Source organism: Acinonyx jubatus, chromosome D1, assembly GCF_027475565.1.
Source record: "Acinonyx jubatus isolate Ajub_Pintada_27869175 chromosome D1, VMU_Ajub_asm_v1.0, whole genome shotgun sequence".
NCBI lineage: Eukaryota > Metazoa > Chordata > Mammalia > Carnivora > Felidae > Acinonyx > Acinonyx jubatus.
The window spans coordinates 97,135,458-97,150,980 of record NC_069390.1 but is presented as its reverse complement, the minus strand read 5'-3'; the positions used below and the strand labels follow the sequence as shown (position 1 = coordinate 97,150,980).

At 53.2% G+C, this 15,523-nt stretch overlaps 1 protein-coding gene across 3 annotated transcripts; it reads right to left on the bottom strand.

The window, feature by feature from the left end:
• Nucleotides 1–5,818: 5,818 nt before the first annotated feature.
• LOC128311699 (trehalase-like) lies at nt 5,819–11,812 on the bottom strand. 3 transcript variants are annotated; one of them, XR_008290196.1, is made up of 7 exons: nt 11,340–11,812; nt 10,963–11,074; nt 10,485–10,565; nt 10,197–10,250; nt 9,788–9,950; nt 8,032–8,169; nt 5,819–6,329 (listed from the first exon to the last, which is right to left on the bottom strand). XR_008290196.1 is itself a non-coding variant. In XM_053202643.1 (6 exons), exons 1-4 carry the CDS (start codon nt 11,047–11,049, stop codon nt 9,834–9,836), a joined length of 339 nt encoding a protein of 112 aa, XP_053058618.1. In that variant the 5' UTR covers nt 11,050–11,321; the 3' UTR covers nt 5,819–6,329; nt 8,032–8,169; nt 9,788–9,833. The 3 variants fall into 3 exon arrangements, 2 of the variants coding, with proteins under 2 accessions (XP_053058618.1, XP_053058617.1); XM_053202643.1 differs by lacking the exon at nt 11,340–11,812 and having other exon boundaries at nt 10,963–11,321; XM_053202642.1 differs by lacking the exons at nt 5,819–6,329; nt 8,032–8,169; nt 11,340–11,812 and having other exon boundaries at nt 9,727–9,950; nt 10,485–11,321.
• Nucleotides 11,813–15,523: the final 3,711 nt, after the last annotated feature.

Here is a 15,523-nt window from a genome sequence, read left to right as displayed (position 1 = left end):
CTAGAGTCCCCCGAAAAGCAGAGCAGTCCGGCTGGTAGCCACCCTCCCGGGAACCCCTCACGGTGAGTGCTGAGCACACACTTGTGAAGCCGTGTCGGCCGGCCCTTCCTGTCTGTCTCCCCGTTTCCGACAACTGATGTTGTAACTGTCCATCCCAGCTCTCTATCAGACCATCACTCGGAGGATCAAAGTGTGTTCCCTGTCTGAAAAAATGTAACTCAGTGGTCCAAACGGCTGCAGTCTCTTCTGTTCTGGTCCTTTTACAGTATTTTGAGCATTTACAGCTACACCCAGTTCAGGGTCACTGTCTGATCGTGCCGGGTCTGCCAGCATCAGTCTCACTGGCCAGCTCCATGGGTGTCCTTCCCTCCAGGGAATCTGCCCCACAGCCACGTGGAGCCCATCTCTCTGGTTGACAGAACAGCTCTTATCGGCATTTTGTGCCTCAGGGGGTGCGAGTGCAAGGTATCTAGATTTGGCCCACCTCTGCATCCCTGCAAACTCCCAACGTCCCATCGGTTCGTGAACCCAAATGGCCACCTCATGGGAACGCACTGGGACACCTGCTTGCTGGCTCTAGTCACTTTCCAGTCTAGGAAGGGAGGTTTTTTTTTTTTCCTTGACGTTTTTATTCATTTTTGAAAGACAGAGAGCACGAGCAGGAGAGGGGCAGAGAGAGAGGGAGGCACGGAATCCGAAGCAGGCTCCAGGCTCCGAGCTGTCAGCACAGAGCCCGATGAGGGGCTCAAACTCGCAAGCCGTGAGATCATGGCCTGAGCTGAAGTTGGACCCTTAACCGACTGAGCCACCCAGGCGCCCCATAGGAAGGGGGTTTTCTGATGGGCATCGGCGGGTTCTACCTCCGGGAACCCCGCAAATTCCCATAGTGACTTCCGTAGGACCGTGCCACACAGGGCACTGTTTCTACAGACCACGTTCCCATTGCCCTTCTGTCTGACCGTGCGGCCAGGACGGGGGTCTCTGACTAAGCACAGGTAAAGGCCCAAACACAGTGGCAAACAGCATGCAGTTCAGCCCACCAAGCTGATCTGGTTTTGTCGTCTCTGGTCAGAACAGCAGCCTTTTGCTGCGGTTTGTTCACCTCGGAACGACCGTCCATGAACCAAGCAGCTCTCTGTTGGTCAATCAAGAGCTGTTTATAGGGCACTTTCCCAGTGGCAGTAGTATCCAGAGTCCCTTGGGGCACCTGGGTGGCAGGCGGTTAAGCATCCAACTCTTGATTTCGGCTCACGTCATGATCTCATGGTCTGTAAGATCGAGAGCCTCGCATCAGGCTCTGCATTGACAGCGTGGAGCCTGCTTGGGATTCTCTCTCTCTCTCTCTCTCTCTCTCTCTCTCTGCCCCTCCCGCACTCGCATGCACACGTGCTTTCTCTCAAAATAAATAAATAAACTTAAAAAAAAAAATCCAGAGCTCCTCAGGTGGTTCCAGAGTCAGTTCTGGGAGAAGGGCATCTATCTGCTCTCGAGCACATGGAGTTAACCTTACATTCCCCTAGCAGCAGGCTCCTGCATGAACCACTTCCATGGCCTTACGGAACCCTGCTGGGCACCGCCCTCCCTCTTACCTCGTGTTTCCAACACCACCCAAGATGTTACGGGCATGTCAGGTTTCAAGATTATCTTCCGTCCTTTAAGAGAGGAGGTCTGAATTAACGTCTGATAGCAAGTTAGTAATTGCCTCTCAAATGGACATTCTCTAGCCCAAAATCTGGCCGGCTGAGAGGGGCCCCAAGACTTCCACTATAACTGCAGCCTATGCTCCACAGAAGGATGTGATCTGTGTGACCTCAGGCAGTCTTCCCGGCGCCCATTGAGAATGACCAATGAAGACAGCAAGCGGTAGCACGATGGCAGATGTATATGCCTTTTGCTTTATAATCCTAGAGAGTGGAAACACTCCCCACTCAGACACAACATCCACCCCTGTAACACATTCAGGCAAAACAGATACAATCACTTCGCATGAAAACTATTCAAACACACCAACGGCACTTTCCCCATAGTCCCTTCCACCCTTGTGTTCCTAACCGTGGCTTTGCCAACAGGTTTTCATTTTACGATACTGCTCGGGGCAGTGTTCCCCGGTCAGATGTGGAAGCCATTGTGAGACAGCATTCAGGGGAAGGAGAAACAACCCCCCAACGTAAAGTCTCTCTGAACATTGCACTTTCCATCCAAGCATTCACCTTGATCGCCAAGGCTTGCATTTTCACGTCCTCCGAATATGACTCACCAGTGCTCCTGCTACCGCGGCGCATGGGACCCCATGTCACAGACTCCAGGACCTTCCATACCCTCTGACCATTTTGCCCACTCCCAGGCAGGGGACAGAGCTAAGGGACCCTGACACTGTCACCAATCTTTATCTTAACTTGTGCGGCCACTGCCTCAGTGGATTGGAGGTCAGCTTTCTCATTACCTGCTTTGCCTTGCAGTTTTCTGAATTCCTCCAGAGTAGGGTAAATGGAGATGGGTTTAGGTCCCTCGCATCTTGGGGGGGCGGTGCAGCAGGTCCAATCGGTCCACTCAATTTCTAAGTGCTGCATTAACAACTTTCTTTGGACCGTAGCCACAGCTGCTTTATTCACCCCATCTTTTTTAAAGTTTATTTATTTGAGGGAGAGGGAGAGGGAGGGAGGGAGGGAGGGAGGGAGGGAGGGAGGGAGGGAGGAGAGAGAGAGAGAGAGAGAGAGAGAGAGAGAGAGGGAGGGAGGGAGGGAGGGAGAGGGGCAAAGGGAGAGAGAGAATCCCAGGCAGGCTCCACACTGTCAGCACAGAGCCCGATGCGGGGCTCCATCCCATGAACCACGTGATAAAAACCTGAGCCAAAACCAAGAGTTAGACGCTTAACTGACTGAGCAGCCCAGGTGTCCCACGCCCCACTTCTTCATAACTGTTTAAAGACTCTGCCCTGCTGGGATGGGCCCACTGGCTCTCTCCCCTCTATCTATCCTATTCTCTTGGGAATCAGTCTAATCTTCATTCTTTGTCATTTTAGAATTATTTTTTTCCCCTTTGGAAATGACTCTGAGTCCAGGGCCACACCTAGGCCAGCCAGAATCAGGATCTTCCCCAACACATTCCTTAGGCGGGGGCCCTGAGACGAGAGGCTATGGTTTGGACTGGCCAGAAGCAAAGCCTGGCCCATCTCTCACTCTCATGTTTGCCATTAGAGCATAATAATAACGAAAGGATCGCATTTTCCCCCCCTATTATTCTGCATTTCCTTAGGCATCCAGTGAGACAACACCCTGGGCCCTGGACCCATCATTTCTAAATTCCACTGACAACTTTCACCTCCAGGAACTGATCCCAATACAGCTGCTGTTCCAAACCACGGGTGACCTGGCAGCCACCCAGGAATCAAAGGGTCCTCATCCCCTGTCCTTTCGTCTTGCTTTTCCCGAGCCACCTGTTCCAGTGAATCGAGGTCATTCTAGCAAATGACACGTTTTGTCACATTGACGACAGTATTGTAATCTAATCTCAGTACTAACCAACTAGCTCAGGCCGCAGGCAGAATCCCCAGCAAGACTGCCCTCAGCTGGGGCTCCAAGTTCAGGGCTTCCCAGGCTTCCACTACTTCTGACCAAATGGTTACAAATTTGGAGGTTCCCTAAACCCATCAGGTTCAATAATGTGCTAGAATGACTCACAGAGTCAGCACTATCCTTATTATTACAGTTTTATTCTAAAGATACAAATCAGGATTAGCCAAATAAAGACACACGGAGAAAGAGGTCCGGGATTGTCCTGAATGTAGACCTTCTCTGTCTTCACCTCAAAGAACCCAGACATACCACCCTCCTGGCACATCAAAGTGTTCACCCAACAGGACACTCCCCCGAGCTTTGGTGTCTAGAGTTTTTATACACACCATTGGTTCAATCACTGGTCATGTGACAGAACTCAATCTTCAGCCCCCTCCGCCCTCAGAGGTCAGGAGGTCAAGGTGATATCCTGTGACCCACAGCCCCAACCCTCCAATCACATGGTCCATCTCTCTGGCATGGCCTGAGACATCTCATCAGCATGACCGCCCAGGGGCTCACCACGAGTTACCCCATTAATGTAAACTATCAGCACCCACCACGAATACCAAAGACTCTCCTATCCCTTGGGAAATCCCAAGAGCTTAGAGGTCATATCCCAGGAACCCAAGACAAAGACTAAATACGTTATTCACTGTAGAACAAGTAGCTTGTGCAGCAAAAAGTTGACTTAATGGGTTTGCTGTGTTCCCACCCTACACATTTCAAAGACAGCACAGCGTGTGCCCAGCTCCTGAGAAATAAGCCATAACCTACTGGATTTCTGTCTGATAAATCTTTATGTGGGGCCTTGGGCCACACCAGACATTTTATACTAATAATGTGATTTATGGTGGGGACTGAGAGCCACCCAGTATCCCTCTGACTTAGAGGCCTGGAGACTGAGTAATTAAGATCAGACATACAGATACTCCAAGCCTCTATATCTGAACCCCAGTGAAAGCCCTGAACACAAGACCCAGGGGAGCTTCCTGGTTGGCCATACTTCACGCAGGTTGTCACACGTGCTGCTGGAAAAAGTGAATGCTGTTCATACAAGTCCACCGGCAGAGGACAACTGGATCTCATGTCTCTTCTCTCCGGGACTCTGCCCTATGTGCCTGTTGCCTTTCCCAATTTTAATCCGCATCCTTTCACTGGAATAGACTGTAACCATAGATGTAACTGTGTGGTGAGTACTAGCAAATCGCCAAAGCCGTGGGTGATCTTACCCCTGACACAGTCTTCTTTCCATACTTTTGGCAACCAGCCTCGCACTTGACAAAACTCTTGATCACACAGCCTCTCTGAAATCCTTATTACAATTGCTCAGGACAAAAATCTCTGCATCATCCCAGGTAACCCCCTTCCCTTTATATTCCACGATCATTGGCTCCACCCTCAAAATACATCCCAGACTGAACCACTTCTCACCTTTTTGCTCCTACCACTGGCGCCCAAGCCCTGGTCCTCCTCTGTTCCCACCCCTGCCCCAGCCTTCTTCCTGACCCTTGAACGTGACCTCAGAGCCTCCGCACTGCCGTTTCTGTGCCTGGATGGTCTTCCAGATCTGCACAGAGACGGTTCCATCTACGATTCCATCTCTTCACAGACGCCTTCTCCCTGCATCCCTCTGCACTGCTGTGCCCTCTGCTGGCCCCGAGCAGCCCCCTCACTTCATTTTACTTTTAGTTTTACTTTTAGTTGTGCTTCGATCGGCACGCTCCCTGCTAATTATGTAAGGTCCAGGAAGATGGGGATCTCGATTCTCTCTCGTTTGCTGCCACAGCCCGAGACATCATGAGAGCGCAAGAGAGCCATTGAAATGAGAAAAGGATGATGCCCTGTGAGTCTAGGAGGCAGGACAGGGCCACTTAGGTCTCTTATTTTGGAAATGGGAGCTATGGCTCTACAAAGAGCTCTGACCTGCTCTAGGTCACAGAGGCCAAACTTAGGAGCACTTTTCAGGTCCTTACACTGCTGCTCACCTCCAGGCTAGGGAAGCTGGGCAGAGAGTTTCCCAGAACAACCCTGAGAAGAGCATGGTTTGGGGAAGAGCCTGGAGGGAGGGGTTGAGGGGAGGGAGGACGCTGGCCAGCAGGTGCCTGAGTCGGGAGGCAGCACCCTCTTCCCCCAGCCTGCTACACAAGGAAAGCTGACATCCTTCCCTCCCCTTCCCTCGGAAAGACTGACCCTCAGCGCCTGAGATCCCACCCCAACCTCCTTCCCCAGCTGTTTCCCCACTCCTACCTGTCACAGGGCGGGGGCAGGGTACCCTGGGACCCCAGCCCCAGCAGAAGCAGCTGGCACAGCATGAAGGCCCTCCCAGGCATGGTGACTGTGGCCTCAGCCAAGGAGTAAGCCCAGGTACCTCTTGCTTGCAGGGGCGCAGGCTGACTCACCTGCCTACCAGGGCTGCCAAAGTCCACAACTGATGCGTGGCCACCCTGGGCGCTGTATGTCAGGTCTGCGCGGCCTTGCTGTCCCGGCTCAGCTTGCAGAAGCCGACCCCTGCTCCCCACTGTGGACTTTTTCTCTTCGTTTCTTAGTCTCAGCGGGTGCCACCTGCTCAAGCCCTTCCCTCATGTGGTGGGGTGGTGGTGGGTGACTGGGGTGCCCCGGTGTCTGGGGCACAAGTTGGTCCCACATCTGTGACCCAGATGCCAATCACTCTGGTGGCTCCAAGATCACCACGGCAGAGAGTTACCTTTTCCTTTAACATCTCAAACAGAATGGCTCAAGTTTCCGTCCCACGTGTGGATCGATGGCTTGGGTCTGAAATGACATTGGGGTGGGGGTGGGGGGGGAAGGGCACATGGGAAGATACACTCTGGAAACCTGTCACCATTTGAGATTAGTGACTGCGTGACCCTCCCTTTAGGACTCAGCCTCACTGTCCAGGAGGTCAGTTGTGGTGCCTGAGAACAGTATCCGTCACACGACAAAAGGGCCCTGTCCCTCTCCACTGCCCTGGTAGCGTGCCCCCTTCCATCCTGTCTCCAGATGCTACATGCTTCCTTCCTTCCTTTTTATAAGTGTTTTTCTTGTGGTTAAAACAGATATCACATAAAATCTGCCATTTCAGCCATTTTAAAGTGTATAATTCAATTTATATTACATTCACAATATTTTGAAACTATTGCCACTCTTTATTTTCAAAACTATTTTTTTTATCATCCCAAAGAGGGGTGCCTGGGTGGCTTGGTTGGTTAAGCGTCCGACTTCAGCCCAGGTCATGATCTTGGGGTTCCTGGGTTCAAGCCCCACGTCACGCTCTGTGCTGACAGCTTGGAGCCTGGAGCCTGCTTTGGATTCTGTGTCTCCCTCTCTCTCTGCTCCTCCCCTGCTCGCACTCTGTCTGTCTGTCTCTCTCTCTCTCTCTCAAAAATAAATAAAACATTAAAAAAATTATCATCCCAAAGATACATTCTATAACCATCAGGCAGCAAGTCCTCTCTTCCCATGGCCCCTGGAAGCCACTATTCAACTTTCTGTGTCTATAAATTTACCTATTCCAGACACTTAATGTAAATGGAATTTATTCCTAGGTATTTTATTTTTTAGCTGTTTTTGCACATGGGATTGCTTCTCAAATTTCCTTTTCAGGTTGTTCTTGGCAGATGTGTGGAGACACAACTGATTTTTTTGACTGGTGATTTGTGTCTGCAGCTTTGCTGAATCTGTTTATTAGACCCAGCAGCCTTCCTGTGGATCCTTGGGATTTTCTATATACAGAATCATGTCATCTGGGAATAGATATGCTCTTCCTTTCCAATTTGCATGCTTTTTTTTCTTGTTCTTGTTCTGTTGTTCTGCTAGAACTTCTGGTACAACGTTGAAGAGCAGAGGTGATTGTTGAGGATTTTCCATCACATGCATAAAAGATATTGGACTGTAATTTTCTTTTCATGTGATATCCTTACACGGTATACGCATTAGGCATTGCTGGTCTCTAGGAGGAGTTAGGAATGTTTCCTCCTCTTCCATTTTGGAAGATCTTGAGAAGGGTTGGTGTTAATTCTTTCGATGTGTGGTAGAGTCAGCCAAGGAAGACATTGGTCTTGGACTGTATTAGGGTTCTCCAGAGAAACAAACAATAGAATGTGTGTGTGTGTGTGTGTGTGTGTGTGTGTGTGTGTGTGAGAGAGAGAGAGAGAGAGAGAGAGACTTATCTTTAAAAATTTGCTTATGGGGCACCTGGGTGGCTCAGTCGGTTAAGTGTCCAACTTCAGCTCAGGTCATGATCTCGCAGTCCATGAGTTCGAGCCCCACATTGGGCTCTGTGCTGAGAGCTCTGTGCTGACAGCTTGGAGCCTGGAGCCTGCTTCGGATTCTGTGTCTCCCTCTCTCTCTGCACCGCCCCCCCCCCCCCGCCACTCATGCTCTGTCTCTCTCACTCTCAAAAATGAATGTTAAAAAAAATTTTTTTTAAATATGCTTATATAAAAAAATAAAATAAAATAAAAAATTTGCTTACGTGACTATGGAAGCTGGCAAGTCCAAAGGCTGCAAGTTAGATCCTTAGGCTAGAGGCCCAGAGAAGTCTAAAGGCAGTCTCTAGGCAGAATTCCCTCTTCTTTGGGGGAGGTCAGTGTTTTTCTATTAAGGCCTTCAACTGAAGAGATGACATCGACTCACAATAGTGAGGGTATGAAATGAATAAAGGAAACTCTCATTTCAAATATAGTCAGGGGCACTTGGGCGGCTCAGCTGGTTAAGTATCCCCCTCTTGATTTCAGCTCAGGTCATGATCTCACAGTTCCTGAGTTTGATCACTGCATCAGGCTCTGTGCTGACAGCTCAGAGCCAGGAGTCTACTTCGGATTCTGTGTCTCCCCCTCTCTCTGCCCCTTCTCAGCTCACGCTCTGTCTCTCTCTCTCTCAAAAATAAACGTTTATTTATTATTGAAAGACAGAGCATGAGCATGGGAGGGGCAGAGAGACAGGGAGACACAGAATCCGAAGCAGGCTCCAGGCTCCGAGCTGTCAACACAGAGCCCAATGCAGGGCTTGAAACTCACGAACTGCGAGATCATGACCTGAGCTGAAGTTGGACGCTCAACCGACTGAGCCACCCAGGCGCCCCATAAACATTAAAAATTTTTTTTTAATAAAATAAAAATTTCTGAGACTTGTTTTGTGGCCTAACATATGATCTTATCCTGGAGAATGTTCTGTGTACATTTGAGAAGAATATGTTTTCTACTATTGTTGGGTACAGAGTTCTCTATATCTTAGGTCTAGCTATTTTACAGTTTTGGTCTCCTATTTCCTTATTGATTTCTGTCTAGTGTTCTTTCCATTAAAGGGGCACTGAAGGCTCCGGCTATTAACAGAACTATTACTCCCTTCAATTCAACTTTTACACACACTCTCACCCTGGGATGACAGTGGTCTTAGCAGGCCTCTCTTCCTCTCTTTCCCTGAGCACACAGAGCTGATAAAAGAAGTGTCACTATGCCTGTATTGTTTTCCAAAGTTCCCAGGGGCATAAAATGATCTAGACTAACACATTCAAATTCGGACTCCTTTGGAAAGGACAGTTCAGGAAAACAGTGTTTGATGTTTGTTCTGATCCCACCTCCGGGCCCTCCTTCACAGCACTTGGGGCCCGTGGCAGCTGGGACCCTGGGGCTGGGTGATTTTCAGTATCCGTAAGCATCTCCACGGAACAATACAGCATTTGGAATATATGTGTTTGTGAAACCAGGTTGTGTGGGTCATGGGAGGGGGTATGAGGGTAGGAGAGCTACGTGTCGCCACAAAACAAGATTTCCTCCTTATTGATGTTCCAGGGGGATAAGGACCCATCCCATGACTTCTAGGTCGCTACCTTGACCCCACTGCACTGTGGCCAAGGATTGGCTGGGAGGGTAGAGCAATTGCTCAGAACAAAAATCTCTGCATCATCCCAGGTAACCCCCTTCCCTTTATATTCCACGATCATTGGCTCCACCCTCAAAATACATCCCAGACTGAACCACTTCTCACCTTTTTGCTCCTACCACTGGCGCCCAAGCCCTGGTCCTCCTTTGTTCCCACCCCTGCCCCAGCCTTCTTCCTGACCCTTGAACGTGACCTCAGAGCCTTCACACTGCCCTTTCTGTGCCTGGATGGTCTTCCAGATCTGCACAGAGACGGTTCCATCTACGATTCCATCTCTTCACAGACGCCTTCTCCCTGCATCCCTCTGCACTGCTGTGCCCTCCGCTGGCCTCTAGCAGCCCCCTCACCTCATTTTACTTTCAGTTGTGCTTCGATCAGCACTCTCCCTGCTAATTACGTGAGGTCCAGGAAGATGGGGCCCTGGTTTCTCTGGCTCATTGCCATAGCCAGTCGGTCGCTGTAGTGGGCCAGGAGCATCAGGACCACTCCACTGGTCCAGCCAAAGCCCTCCTGGAGAGAGGAATGGCTAGTGGGGCAGGATCTCTGGGGAAGGCCCTCAAGCCCTATTTTAGGGGCTGTGAGATCTCCACCAGGGGCTCTAGAACTGCCTAACCCCAAGAGGACAAAGGAGCTCCAGGCAGGCTCCTCCCTGTGGACCCACATCCACAGGAGGAAACAGGCCCAGACAGCGGAGGTCATGGCCGGCTGCGGGGACAGCAGAGCCCTGTAGTTCCTATGGGATGCGGGCCCACTCACCTGAACTTCATACTCCCCTCCACCACCTGGCTGACCACCGTTGCTGATGTCATACTGGGAACAAAAGGACAGGCTCTAAGGTCAGGCACTACCCACTCCACCCCCGTGCCCCCTCACCTCAGCCCTCTAGGGAAAGCCAGAAATGGGAGCCCCTGTGGGAGAAGCTGCCCTGGCCTGCAGTGCCCAAGAATGGCCACTGGGTGTCACCACTGTCCCCGGGCTTTGCAAAGCCTGGCAATTCCCCCATCTCCCCATGGGGAGGAGGCCCAGGGCTCAGGAGCAGCTCACCTTCTCATACATGGCTGACTTTCTGGAGTAGACCTCAAAGTTGGTTCGGGTCCAATTCTGAGCCAGCTGGAAAGCCACTTCCTGGGCCCGAGGTGAAGGACACTTGGCCAGACCTAGACCCCACCCCGCCCTAGGCAGGACCCTGAGCCACCTGAGTCCCCAGCCCAGAGGGAGCATAGGCCTGAACCTTACTCTCCTCAAGGAGGGAAAGAGGCCCGAGCCTCAAGACCTCCATCTTGAAACCACGTGAAAAGCCAACGTGCTTTCCCCAGGGCCTGGGTTTGGAGAGAGAAAGGAGGGCTGGTTCCCTGGACAGGTGGGGGCAGACACAAATATCTGCTGACGGGGAAGCCATGAGAACAGAAGAGCCAGAGAAGGACCTCACATCCTCTGTTCACACCTCCCCAGTACCAGGGGGCTGACCCTCTAGATGCAAGGAGGGCAGGCCCTGGGATGTGCCCCACTGCCGCCTCCCTACCTCTGATGACCAGGTCCTGCAAGGGGGCCCAGGCATTGGGGAAGTCCCACTGCTGGCCTGTCTTCTGGAGAGAGGTCGGGATCCCATACTGGTAGGTCAAGATCTGGCTGTCCTAGAAGGTTCCAGACATTTCTCGGACCGTGGGTGGGGACTGGATGAGGAGCCAAGGGGCCGGGCCCTCCTAAAGCCAGATGGTCCCCTTCCTGGACTTTCTCTTTTTGGCTCACTGCCGTCCCCTGGTGGCTCCAGCGGGACCTGCAGGCTCAGGCACGGGGTGGAGCAGGAGGGAGTGGAGGTCACTAGCTCAGAGTCAGGGAGAGAGCAGGTGGTCCTGCCCCCAGTATACCAGCCCGCCCTGCTGCCCCCACCCCCCTCACCTCCAGATATTTCGGAGCCTTGCCCACGACTCCTGGGACAGAAAAGCAACTGTCTCAGAAAGAAGTGTGGCTGAATGGATAAAAGTCCAAAGTCTTTCCATGTTCAAGCTCATAGTCAAACCAGGTATCTTTTTCCTCATCTCATAGGATGGCTTTCAAAACAGCCCAGTGCTATTTCTGCAAATTTCAGTAATTCATAGCTTTGGAGGCATATTCTTGGAACTAGTTTAGATAGAAAGTGCATACCCTTGTATTCTACTGCAGTTTTCTAGAAAGTAATTGACGGGGGGGGGGGGGGGGGAGGCGGTAGAAGGGGAAAGTTTACTTCTAACTCCTCATTGCCTCCCTGAAGCCCTTACCAGCCTCCTCCCAGGTAAACTCACGCAGACCTGCTTCTTATACCTCTAATTGCTCACTCCCCAGCTGGGCTCTACCTTCCCTGAGCTAATCAGCTAGGTCTCGGCTCAGAAATATTTTCCACTGCTGATTGTGGTCAGGCCTGCTGATTGTGGCCTGATGTACTTTCTCTCCTTTGTCTGAGGCTCAGAGAGGGCAGAGGTTTGCCCGAGGCTGCACAGCATCTGTCCTCCCAGCCGGCCCCCGGGGCCCTGGCACCCGCTGGCACAGAGTGGTGCTCCAGGACCCTTTCCCACCCAGCCCCACAGGAGCAAACCCAGCTCTGTTCCACGACGCCCCTCAAAATAACTGACAGCCCACCGCTCTCCCACTGAAACCACACTCACTGGGACAGAACCAGGAGGCCATGAACAGAGAAAGTACCTGAAGGAGGCAGCCATCTCTACTCTGGTCCTACTGTTGCTCTCCCGAGGCCACGTTCATGTACGCCTGTCTCATTGGGAAAGCAGTTTGGGGTTTCCTTTCTCCTTACAAATAAAACTGCCAGTTACTTCACCAGCAAAAAGGGGTTCGTTTAGGAACAGCAGAGAACGGCCATCTGGGCTGAGTAAACCACAGGGAAACCGTGGGCAAGTCAGCAGAACGCAGAACAGGAACGCTGCCTTGTGGAGGAAGGGGGGCATTGGGAAGGCTGCTGCGAACAACAAGCCCTTGCGGTAAACTGGGGCGTTCTGAGTACGGTGGCTTTTCATTGGCTGAGTTGTGACAGCCTCTCATTGGCTGGGCTGTTGCTGGGGAGGAAGAAACCTACCCCTTCGGCTGGGAGAGTAAGGCAGCATCCACTTGCTAGTTGGGATCTGCACTTGACAAAGAGTCAGGGCAGGAGGGCTTCACCTGCCAGCCTCCCGGAGGTTGTGAATGAGGTTTCCTTTCGTTCATTTTCACACTCCACGCCTGGGTCAGAGGACGCAGGCCCTGAGTCTCTGGGCCTGGCTTGGTGGTGGCCCCAGAGACGAGGCCAGGGGAGTGGAGGACGTGGTCCCCCTGGCCGGTCCTGATAATGGCCATTGTTTGGTGAGCACCTGCCAGGGCCGGGCTGGGTTAGCCAGGACTCCAGAGGCCCCCACGTGGGGCCGAGCAGACCAGGCTCCCGCAGCTCAGGCCTTGACCTCAGCCATACCCGGCTGACCAGCAGCAGAGCCAGAACTCGTGCCCAGACCCCCCCCCCCACCCCCACCGCCCGGCCTCTTCCAGACTCCACACCGTGGGGGTCCTGGGCTCCCTGTGCCCTCTCTCCTGACTGCAGGTGAAGTCAGAAGTCCTCAGCCACCCCGAGCAGTCCTCTCTGCTCTACTCAGAACACCCCTTCGTTGTGCCTGGTGGGCGCTTTGTCGAATTCCACTACCGGTGAGCGGCCGGGGCTTTAGGGCGGGAGTGGGGGAGCCTGGGGCCGGAGGGCTGTCCTGAGCAGGATAGGGCACCCTGACTGGCCTGGGTGTGCAGGGCAGAGGGGGGCGGGGGGGGGGGTGGAAGGGTGGGTGCCTGAGCTGCCCCTTTCCCCAGGGACTCCTACTGGGTGATGGGGGGGGGTGCTGCTCCTCTCTGAGATGCCCGAGACCGTGAAGGGCATGCTGCAGAACTTCCTGGACCTGGTGCGACTGTAAGAGGGGACGGGCTTGGCGCTGGATTGGCCTTGGCCTTGGCCGCTGGGCAGATGCCCCTCAGCAGGCCTCCTTCTCGGCAGCTATGGACATGTCCCCAACGGGGCCGTGTATACTCCCTGCAGTGGAGCCAGCGCCCCCTGCTGACTCTCATGATGCACTCCTACGTGGTTCACACCAACGATACCGCCTTCCTGAGGTGGGCACCCCGCCCCCCTGCTGCCCTGCAGGCCCCCATCCCTGAGACCTCCCAGGGTGGGACTGAGGGGGCGTGCCTGGGCTAAGGCGGTATCTGGCTCCACCCCAGGGACAACATCGGGACCCTAGCTTTGGAATTGGACTTCTGGACTGAGCACAGGAACGTCTCTGTGAGCTCGGGGGCGGGGAAGAGCTACATCCTGAATCACTATTCTGTCCCTTATGGGGGACCCAGGTAAGGAGTTGCCCCGCTAGCCTCTCAGTCTCTCATCGTTCACTCTGGTTTGAGGGCCAGTGACTTAGCCCCACGTCTCGGATGGTGATGCCGAGGGGGTGGGTGCCTGTGTTGTCAGAAAAGCAGTGCCAATGGGAGCCCGGGGAACAGCGTGGCCCCCCCACTGGCACAGTTCTCTCCCAGCTCCTTCCTACCTGGCCAGGCTGTGTAGCGACCACATGAAGGCTGCAGAGGAAACTTGCCCCAAGGTACTGGCCATGCAGTGGCTGCGTCCCCCTCTGCTGGGCCGTCCCTGGCGAAGGAGAGGCCCCAGAGGACAGAGACAGCAGACAGGGCACCACCAGGATCGCGGGCAGTGGCACGAAGAGAGGACCGCTGTGGGTGAGCTCTGTCCAGGCCAGAGGAGAAGGAGAGCTGGCAGAGTGAGGATATGGAGGACAGGACGACAGACCAGGAAGACCACGGTGGGGGCTTTTCTCCTCTGTAGCATGGCCACCAGCCTGCATTGCAGGGTCCCCCTGCCCTCCTCCCAAGGCAAGACCGACCTGCTCGCCAAGGCCTGGAGCAAGACAAGGAGCCTCTCGGCCCCTCCCTCTGCACTCCTGCTCAAACCACAGCCATCTGCGGACCAAAAACACCTCTCTCTCTTCTTTTTAACCCCGAGTTGCCTGAAACATATGCGTGGTCGGGCTGGGCCTGTGTCACGAGGGCCGCCTGCATACACGGGAGGGCGGGGGACGACTCCTGGGCACTGGCTCTCAGACACTGCACGTTTCTCTATTTCTGCACATGGCAGCAATTTTTGCAGAAAGGGTGAAAAGGGCGCATCTGGGCCCAGGCACCAGCCTGCTGCAGCTGCCTGTGGCTGCCTCTGCCTGCCTCTGCCCACCCAGGGCAACCTCTTGTTCTCACCTCAACCACTGTGACTTCCTCTCCCCGTGGGAACAGGGTCAGGGGCTCCCACCGCACCCAGACTCCTGGGCATCTCCCTGCCCGGCCAGGAGTCTCGCAACCACAGCTCAGTGTCAACAAAATTCAGTGCTCCCAGGTGACCCCAACTCACGGCCCTGTAAGCAATGTGATTAGCAGTGTTTGTAAGTGTCCATGAGAGATGCTTTAAGTCAGAACCGGGTCCCAGGAGACCCTGACTGAAGACCCGACTATGCCATTACAGGCCCTGTGCCCTGGGCCACTCACTCTATCATCCTAGGCCATTGCTACATAAATTGAAGGCTTTGTTCTCCATTAGGGGTTGCAAACTCCAATTCTAGTAACACAAATGTGCAGAAATATGTGGGGGCAAGGGAACTAACAGTACAAGAGCATCTTCTTGGGGAGTTAGGAGAACTAGGGTGAGAAAATGCACTTTATAAAGAAGCTCTCCGCCTCAGAAGGTGGTTGACACAAGGGAATGTGGGCTCCTTATTTGCTAGATCTTCTGATTTAAAAAAAAAATTTTTTTTTGATGTTTTTATTTATTTTTGAAGGGGAGAGAGAGAGAGACAGAGCATGAGCGGGGGAGGAGCAGAGAGAGAGGGAGACACAGAATCCAAAGCAGGCTCCAGGCTCCGAGCTGTCAGCACAGAGCCCGATGTGGGGCTCGAACTCACGAACTGTGAGATCATGACCTGAGCTGAAGCCGGACGCTCAACCGGCTGAGCCACCCAGACGCCCCTAGAACTTCTGATTTTTTGAAGTAGGGTGGGACCCGATATTTTGATGCAAAATATCCC

What these genes read in the sequence shown, in the direction of transcription:
- LOC128311699 (XM_053202642.1), bottom strand. Translation starts at nt 10,661, where the DNA reads ATGCTCCCTCTGGGCTGGGGACTCAGGTGGCTCAGGGTCCTGCCTAGG. An exon ending in AGTCAGCCATGTATGAGAAG is followed by an intron (nt 10,251 to 10,484) that starts GTGAGCTGCTCC and finishes TTTTGTTCCCAG; the next exon opens with TATGACATCAGCAACGGTGG. An exon ending in GAGGGGAGTATGAAGTTCAG is followed by an intron (nt 9,951 to 10,196) that starts GTGAGTGGGCCC and finishes TCCTCTCTCCAG; the next exon opens with GAGGGCTTTGGCTGGACCAG.